Below are 27717 nucleotides of genomic sequence, written 5' to 3'. Positions count from 1 at the left end.
TTTTTTATATTGTTTAAGACTTTATTTTGGAATGTATGAATATTTAATAACTCATTATGCCACAAACCAAACTGAGAGTAATTTACAGTGTTATATATAACATACTCTGCTTTTTTCAGTGCTATTCAGTTTTAAATGTTTTCCTTGATGGTATTTTATTATTCTTTCTTTTCAATATGTACATCATTTTAATTTCACGTGCAAATTTAAAATGGCTTATTATCTCAAGACATTCCTTAAATTGAATATAGTAATCACAGACTTTCTATAATGTATAATGTATGCTATTTATTACATATAGTAGAGGTACTACATGTATACCTCCTTTAATTAAAAAAGGAAATAAATACTTGCACTGTCTTTACGCATATTTTGTGAGAATCAGAATGTCTCTTCTTTTTCTTGGAGCGTTTTTGGATAGGAACAGGTACATTCTGTTTTTTATATCTTTCTACTGAAATGCTTAGAATCCCAATCTGAATAGAGAATTTGTAAATCTTCCTGTTTAATACCTAAGGTTTTTTCAGCTTCATATAATAAACTTCTGGAACTTTTTTATTTTCTCTTGTTATTTTCAAAACAGTTTTTATAAGTGATTATGTCTTTCCTGTTAGTTTGATAGTGGTGTGCTTTGAGACTGTGTGGCCTCGTGTCCTTTGGGGGCAGACTTTGATCACCAATTCAAATTTTCCAGTAGTTGCTGGTTTAGTCTGATTTACTATTTCTTCTTAAATCAGATTTGCCAATTTTATTTTTCTATGAAGTTAGCCATTTCATCTGAGTACTCAGCTTTTCACTATAAAGTCATTTTTAATGTCCTCTTATTTAAAAAAATTGCACTAGCTTTTAGTTGTGTTGCTCCTCTTTATATCTGCCTTTTTCTCTAAGATTTTTCAGTTTGCGAGTGGAGCGTTTGTTTTGTGCTTAGAGAACCAGCTTTTGGTTTTGTTGCTCTTGTCTTTGTTTTATTCCCACATATGTTTCAGCTTTTATTCCTATAGCATGTATTAGTTTTAAAATGAGACATGTGGAAGTTTAGATAATGTAAGAGGTTGGGAAAAGCTTGATGGCCTTCTAGTTATTGTATACCCAGTTATAAGAGTTGTATTTCTTTCAAAATGGATATGGGTTTATTCTTTAACAACATGAATTTGTTTACAATTTCTTGTTTTCTTTCTTATGCTATCAATAGTCATGATAACATTTGAAATATTCTAAAAATATACAGGGTGGAACAAAAGAAGGTTTACAATTGTGACTATGCAATACTCAGTTTATTCTTTATTATTATTTATTAATTATTGTATTACTTTCCATATGAACAACTGTAAACCTACTTGTACCCCACCTTGTAAAGTGACCTCAGGGACATTTATTGTGTCTAAAAAATAAAATAAATTGCAATGAGAAATTCCAAAAGAGATGTATTTTTTGACTCAGTGATTAATGCTGATAGCAATCTTCCATTGATCATTAATTACCTCTTTGCTACTTACTTGTTTTCTTCACAAATATTTGTTAAATATCCTTTTATAAAGCATTTGGCTAGGCAGTATTTGTTTAAAACACAAGTAGATAATTCTTCAACTTTATAAAACATTTATCAAAAGAGCATAATCATCTTGATTGATAATAGCATAATAATTACTTTTTTCTTAAACCATGTACCATCTTTTTAAAACTAGTAGACTCTTTAGAGTATTTTTACATTTATAGAAACATTTAGCAGAAAGTATATTGTTCCCATATACCCTCCTTTGTTTAATAAATTATTTTAATGGCAGCAACTGCTTTGAGCTTCATAGTAGTACTTATTTTACAGTTTGTGTCACATCGTTCCATGTTACTTTCTTCTGGAGTAAACTTATATTTCCTTTTGATTTTGCTGACTGTCATTTTTAGTGTAAGAGTTCTTCCTAAAGCTTAGCATTTTAATTTTTATGCTGATGTTGATTTCTGGCTTCTTCAATCCAGATTCCCTCTTCTCCCTGTCCTAGATTCCCAGATAGCTGTGGCCCCAAGTTATCATTTTGGTACTAGTTCTTTTCAGCCCTTTCTCATGAACGGTGTAGCCCCATGCCCATACTCTGGCTTCCCACTGAGCCTCGCTATAGCTCCAAATTGTATGGAGCAGTTTTCATCTAGGTTGCCCCGGAGGAGTCAGACTCCTGGCCTTCCTGTCCAGATTTGAAGGCCAGCTTGTCCCTTTAGTCCTACTCAGTGCTTTGCCTGTTTCACTTAATTTCTGTTCCAGAGACACACTTGTCTTGTTTTTAAGTTTGAAGTGTCTATTAGGTTTTTCTCTTTTTCTGTTTTACTAGAGGAGGTGGATTAAAGTAAGAATTTTGCACCATCTTTCCTTCATCTTAATCACTAATACTTGTTTTGTTGGAAGGCATCCTTCTTTCCTATCTTAAACATAAAAGGAAAGGGGATTTTCAAGAAAATTTTAAGATGGTTAAAAGTGAAATACATTTGTGTTTTTTATAAGAGAAATGACTTAATAATATTTTTTATTGTGCCAAGCTAAGGTTTCAGCTATATGTAAACATTCTAAAACTTGAAAATAGTAGAATAACTAAATTCAGCATGTAGAATGTACATGCCAATTATACTGTCACAGTAGTGACTAATACACACTTACTCCACTGTTATTTCTTTTTACGGTTACCATTAAAATCTTAAGTTTGCTCAAGGTAATTGAAAATCATTTTTCATTGTGTTGTTTTAATGAGAACTTAACTACAGCCTTTATAAGTATTTTGATGATTCTGAAAAACAAAGAAAGAAAAAAAACCCAAACCAGGAACTCATTGTTACTTATATTAAGCCTTATTTATAATTTGCTTTTTTTGGTACTTTTAATCCTGTCTCCTGTTTTATATGAGTATTACTTCTCATAACTTAGTTCCTTATGCATTTTATTCATCAAATGATACCCAGAAAAAATGATCTGTGATATAATATTCTTGGGGATCCAGTTTCTGTGTAGGAATTTTAGTGTAGGTAGACTTTAGTGCCTTTTAAATCTCCAAATAGAAAGGTCCTCAATAAATTCTGTGATTTTTTTATTGTCTTTGCCAATAAGGAAAGAGGCTAAATATTACTGCTTGCATAGTGTCATTCTACCAGAAAATGTAATAAATAATTCTCATACAAATATTAAATGTGTAATGAGGAGTTATGAGTATTGCTTTCTCTCAAAAATGTTTATTTTTGTTTGGTATACAAAAAAATGAGCTTATTTGAAAAATAATACCTTACCCACTTACTCTGTTTTATAAATTTTGCTGCTTAGATTCTCAAGCAAATTTAAAATTTCTGGCACAATCTGCTCTTCCTTTTCCTATCTTGCTTAGTTCAAAATGCCATCTTTTCTATTTAAAAGACAGATACCTTCTAATGGACACCCTGCACATATTGTACCTCTATTTCTCTTAGCTAGTTTCAGCTAGACATTAGGCTGAGGAATTTGCTTATTGACTCAAGTGACTAAATAGTTAAAACATGTATTTTATTGCTATTACGAAATAATTATTAATATTATTAAAATTACTAAAACAATTTTTATTGATATATTTTAGATAATGCCGTATGTCAGAGTAATTCCCATGTTGTTAAATTGTGTTTGATAACATAAGGCTTTTCCTGTGAAAATAAGATTTGATAGAGGACATAAAGTTTAAATTGTCTGATCATTGGTCCCTGTACTTTAAGTTAGTGATTTTTTTATGTACTTAGCAGACAAAATATGAAAAAAATGGTAAATCAGAATCTGTCTTGTATTATTTAAAAACAAAACCTCTTCTGATTAAGTAATATATGTTATTATAGAAAGGATGGAAAATGTACAACTTAGTAATATTCTTCCAGCATGTCTGTATAGGACTTGTTCCTATTTTTTATTGATATGATAATATATGTAAAGAGCAGAATTAATGAAATTTTAAAAAGTGAAGACATAGTTCCCCAAGCTCGGATGCAATCACGATATCTGTCAGTATGAGAATAGATAAACAAGTTGTGGTATATCCATATCATGGAATACTATTCAGTGAGAAAAGGAAATGAGCCATCAAGCCACTTGTAGGAAACTTAAATGAATATTGCTAAATGAAAAGGCAATCTGAAAAGGCTTCATTATGTATAATTCCAATTATATGACATTCTAGAAAAGACAAAACTATGGAAACAGTAAAATAAAAATCGATTAGTAGTTGCTAGGGGTTGGAGAGAAAGGAGAAAGGGATGAATTGATGGGGCATTTGGGGGTCAATGAATCTATTCTGTATGATACTATTCATGATGGATACATGCGATAGTCATATAATTGCCAAAACTTGTAGAATATACAACACAAAGAGTGAACTGTAATATACAAGTAAGGACTTTTAAAAAAATCTAATTTGATAGAATGATACAACTAGACAGTTAAATTATTCTATGCAAACGTATCTACATTTCAGCAGAGCATTATAAAGTAGAAACAAAATATCTTTGAGAGCAGTGCTGTCTTTTTGTAGTGATTTAAATATTGTTTGCTCTCCAACATGGTAGCCACTAGCCACATGTGGCTGTTAATCTCCTGAAATGTGGCTAATGTAACTTAGGAATTGAATTTTAAATTTTAATTGCAATTACATACTGAGAACATAAGTAGTTTCATATGGCTAGTGGCTATAATATAGATGAAGTATTTAAACTGGCAAACAAGATAGAGAACTGTTTGCTCGTGATTGATAGTTAATAGTTGATTGAAAAACCTTATCATAAGTATTGGTTTATTGCCATTTGGGGGGATCAAGTCTTCATTTTTTTTATCCTGTAATTTTTTACCTTTGTCCTGTCCTCTGTACTTTAATCAGTAATTTTACAAAGATATGGTTATTGAACTCGTGTTCAGGACAGATTCAACATTGATATATATGATAGTGTTTTCTAATGTGGTAGGTTCCAGAATTTGGATTTAGAAAGCTCTTTAAAAACTAAAAAGAAGAAACAGAAAGAAAGTGAATTTTATAAGGGATTCATTTGAGATTCTGGGCTTAAAATTTATATAAAGTGCAGAATATCTTGGACTTGGAATTCCTGTGGGAAAAACCTAAAACCTCAAACCTCATGTTTTTACTTGGTTACACATTAAATTTGAACCAACAGTGTGATGGTACCATTCATGCTGGATTCAGAAAAGGTTACCAAAGTTGTTTTAGTTTCTGTGATCTGCACTGATAAAATTATGTTTAAAATATTCTTTTTTTAACCAAAAGCTTGCAAGTTCCTTGATTGGGCAGCTGCAACCTACTGATCTCTCTCTCCCACTCTCTCTTTCTCTCTCCCTCTCTCTCCCTCTCCCCTCCCCCTTCTTCCTCTTTAAAATCAATAAACATACTTTCGGGTGAGGATTAAAATAAATAAATAAAATACTATGTTTAGTTTTGGATGCCATTTTTTAAGGAGCTTGATAAAAGGTCTTCTAAAGGAACCTTGATGGAGAATCATCTAGAAATTAAGTTATATAACTAATAGTAAGGAATTTATGTATATTTATCTGGGAAAAAAACTTGTGAGTGAAGTGTGGTTTGTACTTGACCTTCAAATATTTGAAAGACTGTCTTGTAGAAATGTTACTAAAGTCAATCTTTGCAACCCCAGAGGGCACAGCAGAGTGATAGGTGAAAACAATAGTGAAAATGGGCTCACTATGAGGAAGGGTTTTTTTGATAATTGGCAGTCTCTAGCAGTGTCATGTGTTGCCTTATAAAATTTCCTGCTCTCAGAAGAATGTTGGATATTCATTAGCCAGGAAAAAAATTGTCAATAACAGCAGTATTTATTGACTGCTTGTCAGACATCGTGCTATTTCTTTTAACAGACAAGAAAGCTGAGGCTCAGATTGCTTAAGAAAGTTGCTCAGAGCCATATAATTAGCTCATTTGGTGAGTTTGATTCCCAGTCAGGGCACATACAAGAATCAAACAATGAGTACATACATAAATAGAACAACAAATTGATGTTTCTCTTTTTCTATCTCTCAAATCAGTCAATAAAACAATATATAATTAGGTATCAATAACCTAATTGTTTTTGACTCCAGGCCTGTGTTTTCAACGTCCTGTGATTCTACCCCCTCCCATTATTGCTTTTATGGCAGTTTTGTTTAGATGTCCTCTGAGCTTAGATGACACCATTGTAATTTCTTGAGAAGGTGTATGTGAAAGCTGAGTATGAGGGAGATTATTAGGTTCTAGTAAGTAACAGATTGCAGTGGAGACATAGTGGTGGTGCGCAGGAAGGCTAACTAGGAAGCTGTACTTGAACCAGTGAATCAACTTTTAGTAGGAGCCATTGTTTTAAACCTATGGCTGCCTTTTACAGAGCACCGGAATATATTTTATTTAATTTCCCCATTGTACCAAGACTAATGTACCTTCATAAACTGGAGTCAGAGTATATCCCTGTACATATTACAATCGTAAGCACACTTCCTTGAAAAAAAATGAAGTAAATATGCATATCAGATATTTTTGTTATTATTGGTTACTTGTTCATTTTCCTAACAAGTGATAGTTGATTATTAGATATGTTTGTATTGGTTTTTTTGAATTATTCTATCATGATTGCTTCTAATGTTAAATGCATCACTATTATGTATATTTAGCAAAGACTTACTTGGTATTTAAAATATCTGCTTTATATGTAAAGTAATTAATACCTTGTCTGGAAGATAAGTAGTGTACGAGTGAGGTTTTGCTATCGTTATTATCATGGTACAGATTATTTTCTGTGCTTTGCTTACTTCCTTTATTGTTTGTGTCCTTTTTTTTTTTTTTCTTTAAAACTCTAGCTGATGTCTGCTTCTGTCCCCACAGATAGCATTTCCCTCCCCCCTTTTTTCAGTTTGATAGCGTCTGGAACTTGCCTCAGTGCACAGAGCAGTGATCCAGACAGCTTACCTTCGCAGTCGCTCTCACTGCCAAATTGGTTTGTAGTGCAAATCCTGAATGAGAACTGCACCTGCTCTCAACGTGGCTGAAAATGGCAAATGTTAGGGAAAGCATTATTTTAGGATTGCTTTAAATCTCATGGCAGCTGATCTCAGAATTCTGGTGTGGATTCTTTGTCTTGGAGTTATGGAAGTTCTGCTATCCAGAGCAAAAGAGCTTCCTTTTCCCATTGCTAGGTCTTAGGTGTGTTATTTTTAAGAAATAGTGTGCTCTTTGTGCTGTGTTCTTGTGCTTGCGATATTACAAGTTATCGTCCAAATATTCTGGTGTTTCTTAAAATTATGTTGTGCACAGAATTTTTAACTATAATTTATTATGTGTGAACATTGAATTATAGTTTAAGTAATTTTGAGTAGCAAAGAATATGTATAAGGGTAACTCTGCTTTTAGTATATTCACAGGTAAGTACAAGCATCACCAGAGTCTGTTTTAGAGCATTTTTAGCTATTATTCCCCCACCTCCTTCACTCCATCCCTAAACAACCACTAATCTGCTTTCTGTTTTAGACATTTTCCTATTCTTTTTATGGCATAGTTCTCCCCCAGGCAAGATCTCTGAGGCAGAACTCTGTAGCTAAAGGTGGAGACAATGGAAAACTCTCTGAGTAACAGCCTTGCTTTAGGAGCTAAATACTTGACAGGAGGGAAGGCAGTAACCTCAGTTCTTGGCTTGCCTCTCTTTGTAAGCCAGGGTGAGTGATGGGGCCCCAGTGTTTCTCCATGACATTTTGCCCAGAGGAAGTGCTGTTCCATGATTGGAGGCTTGGTGGAAGAAGGGTGGCCTGTGTGTAGGTAATGGCAGTAAAATCAGGAAGAATAAATTATTAAATATTTAATGTCTCATATATACTCAACATAAGTTTCTAGTTTTAATTATGATTCTGTTTGTGTGGAATGTCTGAGAACAGTTAGAATTTGGTTAATATAAAATCTTCACATGCAAAATTAGAGCACAGCATTTCTGGACAGGAGAAAAATATATGTCCCCAAACTGTACTTGAGGAAATCTAAAAGCTTTCTGGAACAATTATTTCATACAGTTTTGTAATTGAAAGTCTCTTAATCCTAAAACTCATTCTCTCAGTCTGGATTCAAATTAATCTTTGGCAACCGCTCTGCATAGTTGGGTAGGCTATGCATGGAAACTTTTTATAAAGTTACATAAAGCACTTGCAGTACTGTGTTTTACATTTCAGTTTTAATAAACATTAAAAATTAATTATTGATAAAATAAATTAATAATGTAATTACCAAGCATTAAAAATTTGTCATGTGTGATTCATTAAAACATTCTGGTAGTTCTTTAACTCTAAAATGATAACTTATATAATAAGTTGTAAGAAAAATGGTACTCCATTTGGAAAAAAGCAGAACAGTATGTTAAAAAAGCAAATTAATTTTAGAATCTCTTTTGGTTATGTCACGAAACACCAAATATAAAAATTTGATATTCTTTGATTTAGAGTTTTATATATAAATCGTAATTTTAAAAATTGCCATGCTCTTTAATTATAGAGTTGCAGATAGCCTTTATAAAGTCAAAAGCTCCTTAGCAATGTAAAGTTACTTTTCTTTCCTAAGTTACTTTGTAAAACTATTTGTTTTCTGAGTAATTTTGGAGCACTTCTGTATTAGTTTGGTGTCCCACCTCTGTTGATTAGGGTGTTAATAATTTGAAAAAGTTAATTTTGAGGTAACATATTTTGATTTTTCTCTCTCTTATAAGCTGTTTGAACTGCTGGGACCTGATGGATTTGAACTTATTGAGAAACTCCTCCAGAACAGAATTACAATTGTGGATAGATTTTTTAATTCTTCAAATGATCATAAGTTGCAGGCTCTTCAAGGTAAGAAAGTATTTAGTGGTAATTCTAATTTAAAGGAAATATTTATTGGTAGCAAATATTTTTACTATAATTATACTTGTAATATAATTTGGTATATTGTATAGTTTACTGCTACCATCCTTTTAAAGTAGATTTTAGATATGAAGGATTATTAAACAAATATCAATGGGTAGTATGGCAAAGATTATGTTTAGGTGTGGCTTTTTTTTTTTTTTAAACATGATTTGAATAAACAAAATAAATTTAAAGCAAATATGTATAGTAGTTACTGTGGGCCAAGTAGTGTTATTATTTCTTCCCAACTATTTCGTTTGAAAACTTTCAAACCTGTTTAAAAGTACGAGGATTGTACAGTGAACATGCCCTTCTTGTAAACTTACCAATCATTAACATTTTGCTTTCCCTCCTCTTCTTTCCCTTTTTTCATTATAATTCTCTATACACACATGCATGCTTCCACACACATGCACACACACATATGCCTACGTTTAAAATTTTTGCTGAACAATGACTGGCAGTTGCAGACATCCTAATAATTCAGTGTAAAATCTTCAGCATCCGTGCAAAAACAGCAACAGTCGCCTACTTAACTGCAATACAATTACTACACTTAGGAAATTGAACATTCGTATTGTCATATATTACATATACTTTAAAATCCAGAAGAATCAGGAAGAGTTGTCTAGGAAGCCAAAATTATAAAAAAATTGGACTTACTATGGCATAACTGATGCCCAAGTCAGCTTTTAAGTGATAAAGAGAAAAACTGAATTTCTTACCTTTATCTGAATGTTTCTTGACAGCCTTATAAACAGTTTGGAGTTTTTTTTAAGTGTATGAGCACAAGAAATTAAATACCCTTCTTCAAACTTGTCAGCATTTGTCCTTCTATATTATGCCAGCTTTTCCTTACATTTAGGGGTATGGCTCTAAAGGGGAACCATAAAAACAGCCTGGATTTACATACAGAATTTCTTATTGATTTCCTTTATCTAATACTTTGATTTCTGATAGTTGCTTTGAGTTGCTTTGAGATTTGCAGAAACTTTGAAGAATTTAAATTAGCCACTTTGTATTTTTACAAGTCTTTGCTTTTTTAAGTGTATTGAATACTTATAAACTGCCTTTCTTATTGCAGTAAGTCAGTGGAGTTTAGGAGCATTTAAAATGAGTATCTGTCAGATGAAAAGGAATTATTTTAAATATCTAGTCTTGTGATATAAATTCTAAGAATTTGGTGATCATTTTGTTGGCCTTCTAAGTGTTAATATGGAGATACTTGACTTTACCTTTTTAAAATTCGTTCAACTTTTTTAAAAAATTTTTTCAATTATAGTTGACATTCAATATTATATTAGTTTCTGGTATACTTAACTTTTAATAGTGTAATTTATTAACAAAAATTTCAAAATCAGTCCAGTTCATATATTGCTTTAGGAAGCTGTACGTAAATGATGAATTAGTGTTCCTTTTCAGTTTCCGTATATTAACTTTTGTATAACATTTTTACAGAAATCTTATTCTATTAGGAGGTCTTTTTAGAAGCAACATACCTTTTAACCCATCAGTCTGCCCTAAAATATTTGCTACTCCTCTCAAACTGTTTTTACTCTTTTATTCTATGCTAAATCATTATTAATGTTGCTTTTATCTAAGAATAATAATTATACTATAGAAATTCAGGGACATTTAAACAAATAGTCTTTAACTTTTCCGAAGCACTGTGGAAAAGAAGCTGACAACTCATATATTTTAGCTCTACAACTTAATTTTTTTTATTACCTATTATATTCAATCTCACAGGACATATATCCTCTATATTCTGATTGTGGCTTTATAGCTCTGTTCCTGAGGTAGACATTTTTTTCTTTTAATTTCCTTATTTGGATGATCACAGTGTATAATAGGATTTTGTTGCTATCACATTTGTTTAAAATATTAATAACATAAATGTAGAGTTTGGTATGTCACCAAAAGTATTTAGTTTCACACACAAAATCTTTAACTTTCAGTTTTAATAAGTACATGACATTAGTCACATTTTTAAAAATTCTTAACATCTAATTGTGTCACTTTGCAGTTTAACTTTTAGTTCAGAGTGCATGTGGAAACTGTTAGTATGCTGCATTATTTTTCTAATCCAAATTTAGTAGGTTATAAATTCAACCATTATAATAGGTTTATAAAACTTACTGAGAAAGTAAGATATAAAAGACATAGATAAATACTTTTTTCACAACTGCAAAATGTAGTAGTCTTAATATAGATGGGATTATTTTATTTTATAATTTTGAGATGTAATGAGTATTTTTCACTTTCCTTTTGGATGCTTACAAAAGTCATTATACAGAGGGCTTATTTCATGTGATTGAGAGCTTAAATGACTTATTTAAAATCATGTAATGAGATAGTGACAAATGTCTGAGAATTGTGAAGATTCGACTTAAGATAAATTTAGAAAGCTAATTTCCCATCTTGATGCTATGTTTAATTCCTTCCTTGTTCTGTATTAAATCTTGGAATTTGGTAAGATAACTTGCACTGTACTCCACCAGAATATGAACCAAGCATCATTCTTCATTGTCTTCCTAGCCTAGTAGCAGTTCCCAGAACCTAGCAGGTCCTCAATACAGTAATGTGTATTGACGTGGATTGCTTTCAACGATAGTCATATCAGTTCCTTTAGGGTGACAGTGAGCCAAGATACTACTACTTGGAAAGACTTAATTAAACACAGAAGGTAATCCTGTTGGAAGAAAAATTTTCCTGAGTTCACCAAACAACAGATTTAAATTGTAATTTGTAAACATTGAGCTTGATTGACCCGGTTCCTCTTAGTGGTTTGGCCTTCTTCCATTTTTTTTAACCTTTATTTCCATACAAAGGTGAACCATAGTCTTTTGTGTGTGTGTGTGTGTGTGTGTGTGTGTGTGTGTGTTGGTCATCTTCTTACTATATCCCAAGCTAATGTTAACAAATTTTCTTTCATGTATACATAAGTAGTAATATATGTATAAATTAACACAGTAAAGCCTATGACATTGGGAAAAGTTATATTTAGTATATAAAGAATATATTATTTTTATGTTAACTAAAATGCTAATTAGTATGATAACTTATATTTATTGAAGTAACATAAATCCAAAATTCAATTTCAAATTTTTAGTTTCTGATGTTATATGTAAGAATTTCTAACATTAAACTGTTGAGTCTATAGGAGAAAATCTCTGCTGACTTTTCTTAAGCCACTATTTAATATCATTTAGATATTGTGATTTTAAACTCTTCTTAAAACATACAAATTAACATTCCAGTTTTTTTTTAAATGAATTGTTAGAGCATTATGTTACCCTAAGTATCAGTGAGGAGGAAAGTGGTTTTAATAAAGGTTTAATGTGTAAAACATGATGTTCTAAATTTACTTTGTAGACAATTGCAAAAAAATTTTAGGAGAAAATGCTAAACCCAATTATGGTTGTCAAGTTACTATTCAATCTGAACAAGAAAAGCAATTAATGAAGCAATATCGCCGAGAAGAAAAAAGAATTGCCAGACGTGAGAAAAAGGCTGGAGAAGATTGTGAAGTTACAGGAGAAGGACTTATGGTCTTTGAGCCTAAGGAATTGCGGATACAAAGGTAATAAAAGCCAGCAGCTGAAAAAATGTTTGTGTTGTAATAGCTACTTTTAAGTATTATTACCATTTTTTAGTTTAGTTTTAATAACTTATATTGTTCTTCTAGTCACATTTTCTTACAAGAATAGAATTTTGTTGTATGAAAACCTAATTTTCTGGGATAAGAAAGCTATTTTAGGTGCTGTGCACACACACACCATTAGGTTAATATTTATGAAACCTACACAAATTTATTTTGAGTTTTGTTTTTTCCTAGCTTAATGAATACCTTTTTATTATTTAGAAGTAGAAAGGAGGAAAATTAAGTGAAGGCATTATGATACTTGGTTTTAAATATTGAAACCCATTTTAAAAAAGGAATTTATAAGCATCTTTGGATCATAACAAAATTATAAATATGATGTTTCCTAAAAATGTGTTAACTCCTGTGTGACTACACAGAAAATTTCAGGATTGCTAATATCTTACTTTGTATAGTTTGATTTATTCTCTTTAATAATGAAAAGCTACCTGAAATAGATATTATAGTGACCTTTCTTTAATATATGCTTTTTGTTGCAAAATGTTACCTGTTGTTTGTGTGTTTGCAGAGAGCAGGCACTCCTGAATGCTAGAAGCGTTCCAATTCTGAGCAGGCAGCGGGACATGGGCTTTGAAAAAAAATGTTATCCCCATGTTTATGATTCCCAGGCTGAAGCCATGAGAACATCAGCATTCATTGCTGGTGCAAAGGTATGTCATTGGTATATGATTTATTTTGGATAATATGTCTATTGTGAGGAAATGATACGTTGATTTTCCCCATCTTCTTTGTTACTCTAGTACTAGTTGACTATACTATGCTAAATTGTATTTAAAAATACTGCGGGAAACGAAATAATGCAGTGTATGTATCACATAGTAGGTATTTCAAACATATCTATTCTTCTCTTTTTCATTATATATACAAAACATAGTAGGTATTTGAAACATAGTTGTTCTCTTTCATTATATATGCAACTTGTATTTTTGAATTTTATCAGATGCATTGCCTTTTGACTAAACTTCATATTATATATTGATATTTTTCATACCTTCTTGAGTGCATTTGTTATCCACAATACCATCTAATTAATATATAGTTTAAGATTCATCAGCATAATATGGTTAATATGTTATATAAGATACCTGTACATGAATGCTTTGTGTGTGTGAATGGTCTTTGTTTGTTTAGGCTCCTTTAAATTAAATTTTTAGTGCTGTGTGGTAAAACAAGTAGTGTCCTTTCTCTCTCTTTGTTTCTCTCTCTCACTAACTGAAGAATATTTATCATAGAGCATTTTTTTAATTATTGTTGGATTTTAATTTTAATAGATGATATTGCCAGAAGGAATCCAAAGAGAGAATAACAAGATGTATGAAGAAGTAAAGATTCCCTACAGTGAGCCAATGCCAATTGGCTTTGAGGAAAAACCAGTTTATATCCAAGACTTAGATGAGGTGAGATGATCATTTTATAGAGTTGATGTTTTTGATGCTTGCTTTGTTTATGAGTGAATTTGTATTGGGAAAGTTATTTTTAGAGGTCATTTAGCTAATAGAGACATACTGCAGTTGTAACTAGAGATGTATATCGGGAGTTTAAATTTTAAAAAATATATGCATACATACATTTCTTTATGCATTACATATATTTATGTATATATATTTCTACAACTTCATGTTTATTTTGGTTATTTCAGCTAATATTTGGTTTAACTTATATAAACTGACTCAAGTAAAATTTTTTAAAGGTTTTTATGTATTCACATATCGAATGGTCAACCTCTAATAAAATAAAATGTTTGAGAAAAGGGAGACTAAATTCTAAATTACTTTCCCTCAACTTTTAAATTTTAAATAATTTCAGATCTATGGAAAAGTTACATGAAGGTATTGTCCATATACCCTTTGTCTCAATTTACTTCTTGTTGAAATTTCGCCATATTTGCTTTACCTCAAAATAAAGTATTTCTTAATTTAGTTTAAAGTATATATATTACTTAAAGTTAATCTTTTTTATCTGCAAAGTGAAGTTGCTTTATTTTTATGGATTGTATATAGTCATTCAGAAATATCAAATAAGATAGGCAAGCAAAAAGAGCAGCGTGGAGCAGCATGAAGTATAGCCACAGCCAACCAAAATTGACTGTATTTTCTCTATATATGTGCATGTGTATTTTGTTTTATAAAAATTGAATTATATAATATGTATTATTTTTGTGTTTTTATATATACTTATATATTTTTTCTATGTCAATAAATGTATATATTTAGCATTATTTTTCTTTACCATACAGTATTCCATTTTATGCCTTTAGTACGGTTCTTTATTAATACAATTTTAAGTTGTGTTCTACAGAAAGTTTTTATAGTGGACCAAAATTGTAATTAAGTTTGTATTAGTGAGTTTGTCTATACATTAAAGGTACCTGAAGAATTAAATAATTCTATACATTAAAAGTACCTGAAGAATTAAATAATTATATACATAATTCCTTTTAAACCTCACCGGTCATTATAAACATTATCATGAAGATCTATTTCATTTTCTACATTTAATACTATTTTTTTTCATGTAAAAACATTGCCATTCATTGTTTATATAGTGATTGAATCAGGCTTTTTATTTTTTCATACTTATTTCTAAATAAATATTTATTTTTATTTAAGTTATAAAAGTAAACGAGTTTTTGAATGGGTTAATTCCTTCTGCAACCTTAATGTCTCTTTGCTGTGTAACCTAATATATTTCCATGGATTAGGATCTGGACATCATTGGGGATCATTATTCTGCCCACCACACATGATATAGATAACCACAGTTTAATTTCATCTGGTGACGGACATCTGTATTGTTTACAGTTTGGAGGTATTATGAATTGTGCAAGACCACTCAGGCTGTCAGAGCAAAATACCATAGAGTGTGTGGCTCAAACAATGATCAATTTATTTTCTCACTGTGGAGGCTAAAAGCCCTAGATCAGAGTCGTAGCAGATTTAGTTTCTGGTGAAGACCTTTTCTGGCTTGCAGACAGCTGCTTTCTAACTGTGTCCCTATGGCCAAACAGTATAGAGACCTTTGGTTTCACTTCCTCTTCTTTCATTTTATTTTATTTTATTTTTTATTTTTTGGTTTTTTCAATTACAATTGTCCCATTTTTTTCCCCATTGCTCCCCTCCACCCAGCCCACCACTTCTCCCACAATCATATCCCTCCTCATTGTCCATGAGTAATTTATACACGTTCCTTGACTAAACCCTTCCCTTACTTATCCTCCTTCTCTCCCTCCCCCCCCCCCGTTGACTGTTATTCTGCTCCTTGACCTATTTAGTTCATTTGTTATTGTTGTTCTTTAGTTTCCTGTATTAGGTGATATCATATGGTATTTTTCTTTCTTTGCCTGGCTTATTTCACTAAGCATAATTCTCTCTATTTCCATCCATGTTGTCGCAAATTGTAGGAGTTCCTTCTTTTTTTCTGCTGCATAGTATTCTATTGTGTAAATGTACCACAGTTTTTTGATCCACTCATCTACAGATGGGCACTTAGGCTATTTCCAGCACTTAACTATTTTAAACAGTGCTGCTATGAATATAGGGGTGCATAAGTTCTTTTGAATTAGGGTTTTAGGATTTTTGGGGTATAATCCTAGCAGTGGAATCGCTGGTTCAAAAGGTAGTTCCATTTTTAATTTTTTGAGGAAATTCCATACTATTTTCCATAGTGGCTGCACCAGTCTGCATTCACTTCCTCTTCTTATGAGGGCACTAACCATGTTGAATTAGGGACTCACCCACATGACCTAATTTAACTTTAGTTACTTCCCTACAGGTGCTATCTCCAAATATAGTCACATTGGGGGTTAAGGCTTAAGTTATGAATTTTAGGGGGGGCGGTATAACTTCTCTGGGATAAATGCTCAGCAGTATAATTACTGTGTCATATTATAGTTGCCTGTTTAGTTTTCTAAAAAACTACCAAACCTTTTTCTCGAGTAACATTTTATATTCTCACCAACAATCTAGTGTGAACTAGTTACTCCACATACTCACCAGTATTTGGTGTTGTCACTATTTGAAATCTTTATTTTAGCAATTTTAATTTATATTTTATATATATATTATTTGTATTTTAACCATTCTATTAGTGTGTAGAGATTTCTCATTGTGGTTTTCTCTTTCTTTCTCCACCCATCTATTTCTACTTTATTTTCTTCTCCTTTCTCTTTCCCTTCCCCATTATCTCTTCCCTTTCCTTTACTCCATTACTGCCCCTTTCTATTTCTATGGTACTTTCATCTCTGACTTCCAAATAGACTTTCTTCCTGTGGCCAGGGAAAGATGTATACCAGAAACTCCAAACATATCTGCTTCCCCATACCCTAACCCCAAATTCAGAAGGGTTTTCCCAAGTTCTGCTAGAAGAAAACTCCTGGGATTAACTCTGATTTTCTGACTTTGGTCACCAGTTCTTACTGACCATGTCTACCATCTTCTGTATTCTCATTGTCAGCCCCTCATGAGCCAGCAGACATCAAGGAGGAATTTCCAAAAGAAAGACAGATGCTGTTGCTACCTTACAATGGAGAATAAGAAAGATTTTAAGCAGGCAGCACCATATCTCTGATATTTTGAGTAAGAGAGTCCGGTTCACTTTTTGTTGGTGTTAAATAAGATGATTTTTACTTTCATATATGGAGGTATGCTTTTAAAATAGCCAGCGGAGTGTTATTCAGTGAAAATGGAGCACTGAGCCAAATGTAATACTTGATTTGGAAGGATAATATAAAAAGATGCATGTAAAGTTTTATTTGAGAAGGTCAGAGAGTTGAGTCCTATAAAATATGAATGTAGAAAATTTGAGGATTTCTATGACCCCAGTTTCTCAAATCCCATGCCTACAGCCTAAGTTCTAGGGAAATTACAGAAAGGATATCATCCCTGATCTTCAGTTACCCAGTGTAGTGTGTCTGCTCCACACCATTTCCATGGAAATAACTGCTACAGTGGGGTGTGTTGTGCAAGATTCTGTGGCAGCACAGAAAAGGCAAACTAATGTTTCACAGAAGCCTTCATTGTAGGTGAATGTGATGGCATAGGATTTTGCCAGGTAGGCAAAGGGCAGTGGGGTAAATCCTAGCCAAAGGATGCACCATGAAATAGTGTATAACCTTCTGGAAACGAGTGTTTCAGTATTGTTAGCATGTAAGATGTATGTTGATAGTGCCAGCAAGTGGGTCTATTAAGAGATTTAGTTTATGCCTGAAGGGCTTTGAAAATCATACTAAGAATTTAGACTCAATATTATGGGAAATAACTTCTTAAAAATAGAGTAAATTATGTGATTTTTTTCACTTTAGAGGGATTACTCTGGTTGCAATGCAAAGTCTAAAATAGAGAGCAGAGCTGCTGTAGTAGTTCAGGAGAGAAATGCTACAAGCCTGAATTAAGAAAATGGCCACCTGTATCAAAAAATGGGACAATGGAGACTAATTTAGGTACTAATATATATAAGATCTGATGACTGATTAAATGGAGGGAATGAAACAGAGAGAAGAATCTAGAATGACATCCAAGGCAATATGGATGAGTGAGAGTACCATTTATTAAGATGAGGAATAAGAGGAAAGGAAAAGGTTTGTGCATGTTAAATTTAGGAGGCAACATACCTATTTGATTTAGAGCAGTTCCTCTGAATCTAGGCTGACAGTGTTTGACTTGCCCCTGGGATCTAGTGTTTCATTTGTCAAATTGGGAGAATAATACATACCTCATAGCTTTATTATGAAGATTAAATTAGTTAAAAATGTGAAATGCTTTGAAGAGTGTTTGCTACTTAATCGTCGTCGTCGTCGGCAGCCGTCCGTCTCGAGAGACGATGGTGTAGCTTCTTAAGAGTCTATCTGCACCGCCGAGAATGGCTGTGCAGTCTGACTCGGGAGTGACACGGTATCTGTCTCCTCCCGTGTTGAATCGACATCTTGCGATGACGCTGGAGTGTCCTCTCCAGTGAAGCTGAAGCTACAGAGCCTGGGCAGGGTGATATGGAGGGTCTGCTGTTGCCTATGCAGCAGACCCCCCCTCTCTTCGCAGCTGAAGGGTCCAAGGGAAAGACGGAGTCAATACAGCTTGGCTTCAGGTGCGCCGCAGGAGTTGCCGGTGTTGACTACAACGTCAAACCGCCTTAGGGACTCCGGCTCCGGATTTTCTGTCGGGGTTTACTCCCTTAGCCTTTCCCCTGAAGAGGTATGCCGCAAGGCAGCGGAGGTTTTTTGGAGTCAGAGTTTTCCTTCTCTGATGTGCCCTGACTGGAAGATCGAACCAGCGACACTTAGCTCGCAGGCCGACGCTCAATCCACTGAGCCAAACCAGCCAGGGATTTGCTACTTAATACATGTTAGCTAAAATGTTAGCCTAAAATGATGAGCGTAATAATGAAAACTACCGCTGTGAGATCAGAGTATGGATAAAATAAAAAGACTTACTGTTACTTTGAAAATTACTTTTACTAAATAAATTATTTCTGTGTTCCATTTATGCTATTCAGCTATTCTTTCATTCCAAATACATGTGCACTACTATTGGATTCTATTAGACAAGATCAGGAAGACCTTATGATAGTCACTATATTAAGACATCTAGAGTATTTTCTAATTAATTCATAGAAACAAAAGAAACCAGTTACTGTAAGTTATTGGCAGTTGTAGTTTCCTCAAGATTGAGAGTTTGGGAAAAGTCAAATAGAATAAGCAAAATAAATAAATAAAAAGTTACTTTTCCTTTGGTTTTACTTTGTTCTCTGAACCTGAGGATCCGAAAGTTGAAGTATTTATTGATACAGTTTGATTCAGTCAAATTAGAAAGACAAGAAAACAAAAGAAGGATCCAAAAAAATACTTCGGAATATGGATCTCTTAAATGAGCTCAACTCGAACAGGATGAAATATTGCTGAAACCTGGGCTGACCCCCAAATAAAAAGCCTTTTTCTTAAGACATCCCACTGGCTGCTTATTACACTGTCAGACGTATCAATTTCAACATAACCAGGGCCTTGAGCCACTCTCACTGTCTTTTTAAGAGTTAGTACTGAGAAATATGCCCTGGCTGGTTTAGCTCAGTGGATTGAGCGTCGGCCTGCAAGCTAAGTGTCGCTGGTTCGATCTTCCAGTCAGGGTACATCAGAGAAGGAAAACTCTGACTCCAAAAAACCTCCGCTGCCTTGCAGCATACCTCTTCAGGGGAAAGGCTAAGGGAGTAAACCCCGACAGAAAATCCGGAGCCGGAGTCCCTAAGGCGGTTTGACGTTGTAGTCAACACTGGCAACTCCTGCGGCGCACCTGAAGCCAAGCTGTATTGACTCCGTCTTTCCCTTGGACCCTTCAGCTGCGAAGAGAGGGGGGGTCTGCTGCATGGGCAACAGCAGACCCTCCATATTACCCTGCCCAGGCTCTGTAGCTTCAGCGTCATCACAAGATGTTGATTCAACACGGGAGGAGACAGATACCATGTCACTCCCGAGTCGGACTGCACGGCCATTCTCGGCGGTGCAGATAGACTCTTAAGAAGCTACACCATCGTCTCTCGAGACGGACGGCTGCCGACGACGACGACGACGACGACGACTGAGAAATAACAACAAATATAAAGTTTAAAGCCAAAAAGTGAGTTTACAGTCTTTTTCACACTGATAAAGATCTTAGCAAAGAAGATTTCATAAATTTCATGAGAAAGGAAACAATATCACACAAATTAAATTTCTGATCACTTTAACAAAGTCTAATTTCCCTTGGTAACATACTTAGCAATTGGAAACATGAAAATTCTAATTCTGTTTGCTGCTATATTTGTCACATTTTTCAGTACTTATTACCACCAGAAAAAAACAAATGAATAACAAACATGTAAATATAGACTATTTCTCCATGTTATTAGCCCCCTAATACATTATTCTTTTTTCCTGTGGCAGTCTTTCTAAATAATAACAAAAACAGTTTTTTTATTTTTGTGTACCTATGTGGTACCCTTTTTATGCCTTTTGTAGATCTAGATTTCCATCTGGATTCACTTTTTGTAGTACAGGTCTGTTTGTGATGAATTCTTTCAGCTTTGTGTGTCTGAAAAAGTCTTAATTTTGTCTTTGTTCTTAAAAGATAGATATTTCACTTGATATAGAATTCTAAGTTGGCAATTTTTTCTCCAGCACTTACAGATGTAACTGTATTGCATTGTTCTTTTAGATTTCTATTTATTGATTTGAGAGAGAGAGAAACATTAATGTGTTGTTCCACTTATTTATGTATTCATTGGTTGATTATAATATGTGTCCTACGGGTGATTGAATCCACAAGCTTGTGGTTATGCTCTAACCAACTGAGCTGCCCGGCCAGGATTGTATTCTCACTTACAGTGTTTCTGATAAGAAGTATGTTCTCATTCTTATCTTCCTCTCTATGTAATATGTCTTTCTTCTTTTTTTTTTTTTTTTCTGGTTGGTATTTGAGGTTTTCTCTATATTACTGGTTTTAGGCAGTTTGATTATGATATGATTAGCTTTCTGTTATGGTATAAGAAATTACCAAAAATTTAGTGATTCTTAAAATGTCCATTTATCATCTAATAGTTCTGGAGGTTCGATTTGGGTAGGGTTGACTGTGTTCTCTGATCAGGGTTGCTCAAGGGCAAAATCATGCTGTTGGACATGCCGATCTCTTATCTGGGAACTCCAAGGAAGGATTCCTTTCCAGGCTCTCTTCAGGTTGGTGGCCAGGTCCATTTCCTTGCAGTTGCAGAGCTGAGCTTCCAATTTTCATGCTGTTGGTCATTCTCAGCTTCTAAAGAGTGCCACATTGAGTCCCTTGTGTGCTTTAAATCTCTGATTTTTTTTCTCCTTGCAGCTGAAAAACTTCCCTGACTTTAAAAGATTCTTATGATTAGGTCAGACTCACCCAGACAATTCTTGTACATGAAGGTCAACTGTTTCATATAGTATAACCAAATCTAATGGGTAAATCCATTCATTATATTCACAGTTCTGAGGTTTATACAGGCTGTATATATGGAGGAGTTGGTAGTAGGGATCAGGAAGGGAATCTTGACAACCACTTAGGATTCTGCTTATCACTGCTATGGTGTGATTTTCTTTTATCTATCTATTTATTTTTTCTTACGTGTACTTGGCATTGATTAAGCATCTTGGGTCTGTGGTTTTATAGTTTTCATCAGATGTAGGAGATTTCAAACCATTCTTTTTTTAAAAATAAAGAATTTTATTTCCCTCCCCCTTTTCCAGAAACTCTCTAAAGGAGGCTAACAATTGCCTTTCAAGATAATTCATTATCCAAGGAAGGAAAAGTCCTATTCTCAAATTATTGGAAAAGTGATATATTTTAGGCTTTCTGAAGTTGTCATGCAGCTTATCCATGTTCTTTTAATATATTCTTTTTTGTTTTTTGTTTTGTCTTCATGTTTCATTTTGGGTAGTTTGTTTATTACCTTGTCTTCAACTTCACTCATCTTCTGCAGTGTCTAAAATATTGCTAATCTCATTCTGTATACTTTTTAATCTCATTCATTATAGCTTAATCTCTAGAAGTTTTATTTGGACTCTTTTAATTTCTTCAGTGTCTCTAATTATACAATCATTTTATAGCTTAGGAGTCAATAAACTTTCTGTATAGAGGCAGATAGTAATTATTTTAGGCTTTGTAGGCTACATACGATCTCTTTGATAGTCTTTATTGTCTTCCTTTTAATTAAAATTACCCTTTCAAAATGTTATAACCATTCTTATCTTATAGGCCATAAAAATTAAAATAAAATAAAAATAGGCTTCTGGCTAGATTTGCCCCTCAGGCCATTATTTGCCAGCCCTTGCTCTAGCTTCTTGAGTAGTCTTTCATTTGTAGTATTTCTAGATTGATGTTAACTAATGAATATTTCTTCTTGTTCTTCTTTTTTGCTTTTTATAATAGTATACTTGATTATTCTTGACCAAATACCAGACATCATTGTGACTTTACTTGTTGAATATTGGATATTTTTGTATTCTTGTAAATATCCTTGAATTTTTTTCTCCTGGGACATACCTAAGTTACTTCAGATCAGTTTGAGTTTTTCAGGTCTCACTTTTAAAATATTCTAAGTAGACCGGAGCGGCTTAGTCTAGGTCTAAAGTCTAATTTTATCCCTCTACTGAGGAAAAGCTCTTCTGGGTACTCTAATTCACAGTCAGTTGAGAGGTTTTCCACTGTGGCTGGTGAGAACAGGAACTATTCCAGACCCTGTGTGGTGAGGTTTGAGTTTGCTTCCTCTAATCTATTCATATGGTGCTTTCTCCTACTGTGGATAGTGTTCTCATGTGCCGTGCTGTCCAGCACTCACCTAGAGACTTGAGGGAGATTGTCTGCAGATCTCTGCAGCTATCAACTAACTATCTCTCTGTCTCTCACTCTCTCTCTCATTTTTTTACAATAAAATATCTCCCCCACATGGAGAAGCTCAGCTCTAATGGAGTGAAGTAGGACATGAAGCTGATGGAGATGAGTACTCCGCCCAAGCTCACAGAATCTTTTTTAACAGAACCTTCAATATTTGTCTGTGGACTTATGTTTTCTTTTTAAACAAAAAGCAGCAGACAACTCTGGAAATTGGGAATCACAGCAAGCCTAAAAGTTTGTTTTTCCACCTGTCTCTGAAGGAGGTTAATAGCCCATTGCATACCAAGATAAGTCATTATCCAGTGAAGAGAAAAGTCCTGTACACACAGAAATTATTAGAAATGTAAGGTCTACACTCTCAAGTAAGGTCTTAAAAAACATGAGAAAAGAAAAAGAAGTTGATCCTACCCCACCTTTTCTCACTCTACCTACAGTAGCAGTTCTCACTGGGCAGTTCTCATTGTACCCTCCCAGTATCTACCCCAGAAGACATTTGGCAGTGTGTGGAGTCATTTTTGGTTGTCACAACTAGGAGGATCTTCATGGCATCTAGTAAACAGAAGCAAGGATGCTGCTGAAAATTCTCCAGTGCACATGATATCGTATCACAACAGAGAATTCCCAAAATGTCAATAATGCCAAGATCTAGAAAGCCCAGAAAAACAATGCTGTTTATCAGAACTTCATACCTTTTGTAGTTAGATATCTGGAAACTTGGAGGTTTTTGTGGGTTTTTATTTTGGTCTCTTCTAAGTGTTGAGTAGATCTAAAAACATTATTGCACAATAAGATTGTTAAAACTTTAAACTCCAGTTTCTTCCTAATTCTTTGGTATTTTTATCATGTATTTTAGTTGTATCTTGTTTTAGTTTTTACATCAGATATTTTCATTACTATTACTATTATTTTACAGTCGATAGCTATTTGGATTTGCCTATTTATTTTGCTAGTTTTAAAATTCCATCCAGTGTTTTCATGTTCTGTGGATTTTCATTGCCTGAATTTTCTTTCGTGAGAATCTGGTGGTGGCAAAAATCTTCATTTTTGTTAATCTAAGATGTCTTTGTTTTATCATTCTTGAAAGATATTTTCACTGATAATAGAATTCTATGTTTATAGTTATTTTTTTCTTAGCACATTGATGGTATTATTCTATCACATTCTTAGTAAGTTAAAGACAGTAGTATTATATCATCTGCTTTTCACTTTTGCTTTTGAGAACTCTGTAAACGATCTAATTGTGATTTGTTTTAAAGCTTTTCTCTCTCTGGCTACTTCTAAGATCTTCGCTGTCCCTTAGCATTCTTCAATTTTACCATGGTGTTCTTAGCTAAAACTTTCTTTTTAACCTCTTGTTCATTAAGTCTTTTCTCATTCTCTTGTCTGCTTAACATCATCAATCAAAAGATCTTAAGGGAGAAAAAAGGAATTTATATTTTTCACGCCCCTTAACTTGGCAGATATTGTTAGGTAACAACAACAACAAAAAGTTTAAAAAGGAAATAGTGGGTGTCCCTCCTTGTCTTCAGTGAGCTTGCATCATATAGTTGGGAACATGGGAAGACATCTATGTTAAGTATTTACCAATAATATACTGTGGAATGAAGTGAGTAAAAATCAGTATTTGAATTTAATCTTGTACAAAAGACAGAGGAATCAATGCAGGCTATAACTGTTAATGGAGATTTCTTGGAGAACATGAGACTTGAGTTGTTGTTGGTTGTTGTAGTCTGGGGGAATTGGGCTTTATCTGAACAATGACTGTGAACTTAACTGTATTATTTATTTTTTTATCATCACATGAGGTCCTTTTCTTCAATGCTTTTGAAAGAAAGGAAGGGAGAGAAAGAAACATTAATGCGATAGAGAAGCATTGATTGGTTGCCTTCTGTATTTGCCCAGACTAGGTATCAAATGCACCTGGAACAGGGATCAAACCTATAGCCTTTTGGTTATGAACTGAGCCACACTGGCCAGGACAACCATGTTTTTTATAGTGGAGCTGGTGTGGGGTACACAGAGAAAGGAACTATTCCTGATTTTGTATTGAAAACTTTGTGTAGACCTCTAATAAAATGTTGGAGATTATGTCTTATCCATGTTACTTTTCATATAGAAACTTTAAAATGATGTATTTGTTTTAAAAACGTGGTCACTGTCAGGAGGGCCATTATTTTATATCTTAGAGTATTACTTAAAGTATTACTATGAAACTGTAAGAAAAATTTAAGATTTTGTGGCTTATTCTCAAAAATAATTAAGGATTTTGATGCATTCAATCTTCTGTGTGTGAAAAACATGTTATATATACTGTCTTCTGATTTGGGGGTCAGTAAATGTTTAAGCTTTGTTACAAAATTATAAATAACAGATTTTTTATTTATATGTGACTCGCAGCAATTTTTTAAATTATGTGATTAAGCAGCAATGTTTACTTGTTATTGAAAGTATACTATAATTCATATATGAAATAGCTAGGTCTTATTTAAAGATAAATACTCCCATATTTTCCCCTCTAAAAAAGAATTAATTCTGTTTGTATGCTATGAACTTCTTAAGGATTGCAGTGCTATAAAGTCTACTGGGAACACTTGCAAACAGCTAACTAGGAAAAGGGCACCAGCTGCTTGAAAAATACCTGCTAGAGAGGGAGTTATAACTAACATCTGCCTCTACCTAGGAGAAATTTAATAAAATAATTTTCATTACAACCTACACTTTATTTATTTTCATGGCAGGAAATTAGGAAAGAGAAGATTTAAAGTTTACAGGCATATCGAGCTACTTCAGAATTATAATTTTAGAACTTGATTATATTCAGAAGTATGAAAATTAGATGAATTTAACTTGTAATGTGGGAGTTTCAAATTGCTTTAAAAATAGACTTAATCCCTATTATCTCCTGTTTTAATTACAGAAATATTTGATATGGTTATGTTGTTAGTTATATTATTTTCATTATTTGTTTCTGGATATATGTATGGATTGGTCATCAGTTACCAGTAATCATATCCCGAACTCCTGGTTGATGCAAGGCATTGTGCCAGGAGATATGGTGGTGTCAGGATCTTTAGGGTTATAATTCCGCTGACTCTCTAGTTAGGCAAATAGAACTGATATTGAATTCCAGCTTCACCATTCACAGTTTTTGTGATGTGGATCAAGTTACATAGCATTACCAAGTTGCAGTTTCCTCATCAGACTATTTATATTGAAGATGACATGAGTCAACATACAGAATATGTGAAGCACTGTCTGTGATACATTTTAGATGATCAGTAAATTCCCAGTCAGAGTAATGCCTATATAAACTGTTCCTTTGCTTAATTTCTCACACTGATAGCTGAGTTTTGCTGTTGAGCCTGGGTACACTTGTGAATTTTTCTGTTAAGGGTGATCGGTAAGTGGACTTAGTTCTCTAGAAGTAACTTTTAAATTCCTCAAAGGTGGATATTGAAGTAATGTAGAAGGCAGTTTTAAAAAAATGAAGTTAAACAATAAAAAGAAAAGAAATAAAATACATGCTAGATTTTTAAAAAAATCAAGTTAAAGGAAGTCATATTACCATAGTAAATACTATGCATTTCATTAGATACTTTATATTGCATTACTTAACTTAATTCCCTTATATAAACTGTGAGAACAAGAGGCTTACAAAGGACAAGTTCAAATTTTATGCAGTGGTGCAAATATCAAAGAGTGACTAAGTAAACATAGGTTACCTTGCTTTTTGCATTCTCAAAAGGCACTTATATTCTTGATAAATTTCAGAGTTGTATGAAAATAATAATTAGGTAATTTGGGTAATTTTAAATATATCCAGAAGTCAATATATAAAGAAATTGCAATGAATTCTTAAGCAGTCTACATAATATTATGTCTATTATATGTTTCAGAATTTCCTTTTCCTTTCATATCTTTACATACTACAAAAGAAGTTCAAGCAAAACATTATTCTTAAAGTTTCACCTTAATAAACTACTTTTTAATTTAATACACATTTTAAACATGTTTTATTTTTCCTTTTTGAATAAAATATACTTTGTTCTTTTCAGGTTCAGTTGTGTTAAATTACTAAAAAACAGATGACTAAGGATACCTAATCACTGCATTGGAATGGGCAGGGAAAGTTAGGATCCCAGTTCTTCACTTTGCTTATTACTAAACATTTTAAGTAAGGTACAATTGCTATTTCCCACCTTAGGCAAATGAATGAAAATCTCAAGTTTTGAGTTCTAGAAATCTTCATTTTTCGAAGTATACACAGTCCTTATCAGAGAAGGAAAACTCTGATGCCATAAAACCTCCGCTGCCTTGCGGCATACCTCTTCAGGGGAAAGGCTAAGGGAGTAAACCCCGACAGAAAATCCGGAGCCGGAGTCCCTAAGGCGGTTTGACGTTGTAGTCAACACCGGCAACTCCTGTGGCGCACCTGAAGCCAAGCTGTATTGACTCGTCTTTCCCTTGGACCCTTCAGCTGCGAAGAGAGGGGGGGTCTGCTGCATGGGCAACAGCAGACCCTCCATATCACCCTGCCCAGGCTCTGTAGCTTCAGCGTCATCGCAAGATGTCGATTCAACACGGGAGGAGACAGATACCGTGTCACTCCCGAGTTGGACTGCACAGCCATTCTCGGCGGTGCAGATAGACTCTTAAGAAGCTACACCATCGTCTCTCGAGACGGACGGCTGCCGACGACGACGACACAGTCCTTATCCAAAGTTGGAGAAACTTGTTCTCAAAGGACTGTCCTCCTCAGCAAACCCTCAGCT

General features: G+C 33.6%; 1 protein-coding gene across 1 annotated transcript in view; it reads left to right on the top strand.

Annotated features, from left to right (window-relative positions):
* Window positions 1-27717, top strand: part of ASCC3 (activating signal cointegrator 1 complex subunit 3) — a 294604-nt gene that overhangs the window by 41815 nt on the left and 225072 nt on the right. The window contains exons 5-8 of the mRNA XM_090279704.1: window positions 8731-8851; window positions 12281-12488; window positions 13078-13219; window positions 13841-13966. Of these exons, the coding sequence (XP_090135830.1) occupies window positions 8731-8851; window positions 12281-12488; window positions 13078-13219; window positions 13841-13966 (597 nt within the window). The remainder of the gene's footprint in view (window positions 1-8730; window positions 8852-12280; window positions 12489-13077; window positions 13220-13840; window positions 13967-27717) is intronic.

Source organism: Furipterus horrens, unplaced genomic scaffold, assembly GCF_987537825.1.
Source record: "Furipterus horrens unplaced genomic scaffold, mFurHor1.1.pri manual_scaffold_6, whole genome shotgun sequence".
NCBI lineage: Eukaryota > Metazoa > Chordata > Mammalia > Chiroptera > Furipteridae > Furipterus > Furipterus horrens.
Note: the sequence above shows the minus strand (reverse complement) of the source record. Positions and strands in the feature narration are given on the sequence as shown.